At 46.2% G+C, this 6,000-nt stretch overlaps 1 protein-coding gene across 2 annotated transcripts in view; it reads right to left on the minus strand.

Moving 5' to 3' along the window:
• ST8SIA3 (ST8 alpha-N-acetyl-neuraminide alpha-2,8-sialyltransferase 3) overlaps positions 1-5,764 on the minus strand; it is a 36,990-nt gene extending 31,226 nt beyond the window's left edge. For both annotated transcript variants that reach the window (XM_020800282.3, XM_020800281.3), the window contains exon 1: positions 2,531-5,764. In XM_020800282.3, coding sequence (XP_020655941.1) covers positions 2,531-2,709 — 179 coding nt within the window. In that variant the 5' untranslated portion in view covers positions 2,710-5,764. The remainder of the gene's footprint in view (positions 1-2,530) is intronic.
• Positions 5,765-6,000: the final 236 nt, after the last annotated feature.

Genomic DNA, 6,000 nt, shown 5'->3' on the forward strand with positions numbered 1-6,000 from the left:
CTACTGAACAGTGGACATTGACAAGGCTTTGGGCTAGAGGGCCTTTGGGCTGCCTTGAAGCTCTAAGTTAATATCATTCTACGAACACGTGGCAAATTTATCATATAAGCATGATGATTCTCTGCAAGGAATATAAGGAAATTTTGCCTAGGATTTTTTTAAAAATAAAAACTAATAATTAGTGCGAATGATGAAAATACCATGTTACAAGCCACCCTATATAATTAGACAGCAATGTAAAGATAATAACACAAAAGCACCCAGTAGCGGCTATCTGTAGACCATATATACATGTGCTATAGAAAGAGAGGGTGGGGGGAAGAGAGACAGTATACACGCACGTATGCACACGGACACATGCACATCCACACACGCACACGCATACCAATTCTTACTCTATCAGAATTTTGATTCCTATAGCCTAGTATGTTGACTCGAAAGGACCTCTGTGCCTAATAAGTCAAAAATAAATAGTTCTCCCTGTGGATTATTAAGATCTGTTTGATTTCCAGTGTAAATACCTCAAACCACTTTATCCCTACTTGGCACCCTTTAGATATCTTGCATTATCAATGTCATCATCTCCAGCCTGTAGCTTAGGGACGGACCATATGGCTTCTCTGCAGATATGACCAGATTCAAGTCTTCACATTTCCTGGTAGGGCTGAAAACACTCCTGCCTGAATTCTGAATACTGCATTGGTCAGTATCTAGAGTATTGGGTTAGACAGGCCAAGAGAGATGGGCCATTAATCCAAATGGAGGCAAATGTCTCCTCTTGTAGCAGTGGCAAATCATTTAGATCCAACTTTACAGGAGTTATACGAAGTGCACTGCCCTATCTCCTAAATGGTCTCAGCACGCTGGGTTTAAATTTTGGACTAAAACTCAGCTCTGGTTGGACCTCCGCTGCTCAATATAGGGCATCTTTTTATGCCTCTGTGGCTTCTTATCCTTCCCACTATACTGGGAATTAAAAGATTTCTAGTCCTGTACATCTGGAAAGTGCCAGGGAAGCGCTGGGGTGGACAGGGGAGCGCTGATTCAAGGCTGATTTTAGAATCTGGGCCACCCGGAACAGGACTCCTGGATGGATTGAAAGGACTGGGATTCAAAGCGAAGAAGAAGAAGAAGAAGAAGAAGAAGAAGAAGAAGAAGAAGAAGAAGAAGAAGAAGAAGAAGAAGAAGAAGAAGAAGAAGAAGAAGAAGAAGAAGAGGTCAGAGCGAGTGAATCTCCAAATCAGGACCATGGACAGCAGCTCCCGCCCCTTCCCTCTTCGGTCTCCAGCGCTTCCAGCGAGGCTTCCTACTCTCGGGAGTAGGGAAAGGGGAAGAGGGTCCAGCATTGCGCGCCCACCCCCACGGGGAGCGTTTGCTTTTAGGGTGCCGATGGGTGGAGGGCTTTTCCGTGCGGGGAGCGCCCAGGCAGCCCCTGCCATTTCCTCCCTTCCCCCCCCTCGCGTGTTTTCCGGCCTGTGGGCCCAGAAGGCGAGGAAGGCGGCCGCGTGAATCCCGTTCGTGACTTCCGCCTCCCTCTCGGCTGGAGCCGCCCCCGACCCCCCCCCCTCCCAAAATTTGATTCCCACTGATCTCTGCCCGGCGGGCCTCCCCTTGGCCCGTTTTGGTTTGGGCCGAGAAATTTTGCAGGTAGACAAGATGGGGGGGGGGAGATGGCGAGGTCCAGCAACCTCCCCTTTGAAACACCATCAGCATCAGCATCAGCAACAACAACAACAACAACAACAACAACAACAACAACAGGACACAAAAGGAGCTTGTTTCCCCCCCCCCCATCGCCTCTCCCAGTCCTGCATGGTATAGAGTAGACCCTCAGAGCAGAAAGAAGCAGGAGGGAACGGGGGAGGAAGAGGAAAGGATGGGGGGCGAGGAAGGAAAGGGTGGAAGAGGCGCAGTCTAGAAATCCCCCTTGGTTTTCCTTTCTATGTCTGTTGTGCTCAATATTGACGTGCTGAAGATTCCCATCGAAAAGTAACGTTAATCTTCCGCACCCCAGCCTTTGCTCGCAGGCGAAGGAACAGGGCGCCTGCGCCACCCCCTCATCTTCTGGAAGACACGGGAATCGGGCAGGCGGCCACCATGATCCGCCTCACCGGGACCCGCATCATATTTATAATATCATCTCTGCGCCTATGTCTCTAAGACCTGGAGTCTCCCTCGCCTGGGCCGCCGCCGCCGCCCCTTTTCGTCCCCCTGATCCGGCCACTGAGGCCAAACCGGCGTGATCTGATCGATTTCCACACAAAACATAAAAAAAGGGGGGGGGGATTTGTTGTTTTAGGATTGCCAGAAAATCCAAGGGCGGAGGACTTTGCCCCTGGTTATGCATTCAAGAATGGTATTTCTCTCCCTTTCCCCTGTCCCCGTCCCCTGCTCCTCTACTCAGCATGCATACCCTTTGCCCAGACCAACCCCCCACCATCCTCCCCACTCCCTGGAAAAGGAAATGATCATAATACAGGATCACCATCATCATAATGAGGATGATGCTCATGATGCCGGCAGGACTCACCTGAATCCAGCGTGGAACATGTACATTCTTGGCACCCCCGTGTTGGCATATTTGGGGGTGGTGAAGATATTGTCTTTTTTAAGGGACACGTAGCTGATGAAGGACAAAATCAACAGAGCGACGCTCAGCATCACCAGACCCAGAACGCTCACCACCCGGACCATCTTGCAGCTTCTCATGCCTGGGGGCGGGACGGGGGGGGGGGAAACCGGCGGGTGAGAGCGAGACAGAGAGACACAGATAGAGAGAAACACACACACACACACAGGGGGAGAGAGAAAAAGGATAGGAAAAAACTATAGTGGGCTGTGCGAGCTACATTGGAGTTAACACCCATAAAGCAAGGAGGGAGCCCTTTCTGTGCCTGCTTGTGTGTGTGTGTGTGTCTGTGTGGCAGTGTAGCTGAGGAGGGGGGAGGGAAACACACACACACCCCTTTCCCCAAAGGATTAATTCAAAGCCCACACACACACATGCAAGAGAGCTAAGAGCTGGGACAATGAGGAATTAAAAGAATGGTCATCCTGTATATGTATCTTTAAAAATGGATGATGGAGCTGCAGTGGTGAAATGGCAGCAGGCGGGTAGAGGGGAGAAAGAAAGAAAGAAAGAAAGAAAGAAAGAAAGAACGAAAGAAAGAAAGAAAGAAAGAAAGAAAGAAAGAAAGAAAGAAAGAAAGAAAGAAAGAAGGTGGAATCTGTCAGAAACTATACAAGACTTTCTGCTTCCTGTGTGCAGGAAGCTCCAGATCCTAGTACTGCCCTAAGTGGGTCTCCTTTCACAAAGCACTGAAGAAGATCACAGACACCCAAACAGTCTGGAATACCCAGGAAATGCCCCTGGGTGGCCAGGCCTGAATCTGACCTTGGGAGGATGATGCTCATGTTATCACCTCAAATGCAACTTGATTCATTAGGAAAAGCATCCCATGGAATCCCCCTTCAGTTCTAAAACTGATAGTGCCTAAATAATGCCAGGAGTGGGATATTTGTGGCAGAGAATAATCTCGACCAGAGAATTGTGCTGGAGAATGCCTGGCTGTCTATTTCATGCCTGCTTCCCAATTGCTACCCCAGAAAATAGAGACTGTGGTTCATTTAGAAAAAGAAAGAGGAACAGAGAAGAGAGAGGAAGAGAAAAGCCCAGAAAGAGCCACCTGGAAAATTATGCGGTTTGTGACTCAGGGAGGGAAGATGTCCTTTCGAAATGTTGGGGTAAGGCCCCCTCCTGCTCTGATCCCAAGCTACGCATGGGCGAAGCTTGGGTGGGTAATTTTGGATGGGTCTGGGGGCCAATGCTTGACCTCAAAACCATCTGGGGGCCATAGACACCCACCCAAGCAAAAAAATAGATCCAGAAGTGGGTGGACGTTCCTTTCTACTTTGGAACATTGCCACTCACTTTTTAAATGGGTCACAGGGCCTTCTCTGCATGATTTAATTATCCCCAAATAGTTGTTGTGGGTTTTTTGGGCTCTTTGGCCGTGTTCTGTAGGTTGTTCTTCCTGACGTTTCGCCAGTCTCTGTGGCCAGCATCTTCAGAGGACAGCACTCTGTGCTCTGGTGTAGTTTGCTTGGGAGTTGAATATTTATGGCTGTGAGATCAGTTTTTGTCCTTTTCAGGAGATGGGTGATTAGTGTGTCTTGTTGTATCCCTAAATACTTCCAGCTTTTACATTTGATGTTGTCCTACTTTGGGCACATCATGAGAAGGCAGGATTCTCTGGAAAAGAGAATGCTGAAGAAAGTGGAAGGCAGCAGGAAAAGAGGAAAAACACATATGAGAGGGATTAGCTCCCTAAAGGAGAATATACTTTGTGCAACTATGTGGTGCTGGGACCAACCCTCCTAAATATGCTCCTGCGAAACTTCAAAGATTCTACATATAGGTCGTGGTGGTTGTTTTTTCATATCATGTGTGAATTCATCCATATCCTGGACTGGATATTGTATAAGAAGGAGGATGCTACAATTCTGCATTTCTGAGGATTCCAATCTCCCTCTCCTGAATTAACTTCACCTGATTAAACCCCACCCCAATAAACTAGAATGTCTCCTGCACAGACATCTGGTCTGTCAGTCATTGCTATGACTTTATGCATTGGCTGAAAACACTGAGAGGAGCAAGCAATGGAGAGTTATGCCTATGTTGCAAGATGGATTAGAGACAGAAAGAGAAATGTTGTGTACTACAAAGCATTCCATATTATTGGCAGGTTGTGGCTGGCAGAGCCCAGCAAAAGGACCAGAATAAGCTAGAGCTAAGAAGATTCATTGAAGGGAATTCTCTGTGTTGGAATCCCAGGCCAGGTTTCATAATTTCCAAGAAAATAACAGTCAGAATTTGTTCTGAAGACTAAGCTCTCATTTTAGTCTTTACAGTGGTGCCTCGCAAGACAAATTTAAATCATTCCGCTGTTAATGTTGTCTTGCGAAAAATTCGACTTGCGAAACGCATTTTCCCATATGGGCAAAAAAAGTCAAAACAAAGTCACATTGGGTTTATAAAGGGTTTATTAAGTGCTCTTTAAAGCCATACATATTGTGCAGATTATTTAAAAAATTCAAATCAAAAACTTTAACTTTTTAAACATCATAGAAAAACATTTAAAAATCAGCAAACATGAGGCAGGAACAAAAAGCGGAAAACATTCATCTTGCGAAGCATGGCCATAGGAACATTTGTCTTGTCAGTCATCAACCCCCATTGCCAAAACCATTTGTCTTGCGAGTTTTTTGTCCTGCGAGGCATTTGTCTTGTGAGGCACCACTGTACATAACTCAGAGTCAGTGCTATAGCGGCACCAGGGTTCACACAGTGAAACCATTTGTGTTTTCAAGAAGCTTTTCTTCCATCTGCTTTCTCTACTCCATGATTCCTTGGAACTTCAGAGTTTAACGGCAACCCTCACAGATGTTGTGTGGAGGAGAAAGGTTTTCCTTGCACCCTTGTGTTGTTGTAAGCAATCTTTGCTATTATGCAAAGGATTTGGGGAATGACTTGGTCTTGTTCCATTAAGATCCATTTGCTTTACAAAAGACCTGCTCCTATTAGGAAAGAAAAGTGCTAGAACTGGTTCCCTCATAAGGATGAACACTACTGCTTGCACTGCTGGGTTGCCCTTGGGGGCTTCACTAAGGGGACAGTCATGATGAGTGCCTACACTTCACAGTCTTGGAAAATGTAATCGTACAACATGAACATACATATATGTGTGTGCATATGCACTTATATGGGAAAGACTGGCATGTGATATTTGCATAAGGAAGCATTCTGACCAATCAGAACCTGTCTGGCATCAGCTAGATAGATATATAAAGCAAGTGACAATCAGCAGTCTGTCAGATAGAGCTGAATACATAATTGATGTTAAATATGTGATCAGATAGGTGTTAGATGTGTGAAAAAACAGATCATAGTTGATATGGTCAAATACGTAATAGTGTTAGGATGAGACTGTTAGGCTTAGC

Source organism: Pogona vitticeps, chromosome 2, assembly GCF_051106095.1.
Source record: "Pogona vitticeps strain Pit_001003342236 chromosome 2, PviZW2.1, whole genome shotgun sequence".
NCBI lineage: Eukaryota > Metazoa > Chordata > Lepidosauria > Squamata > Agamidae > Pogona > Pogona vitticeps.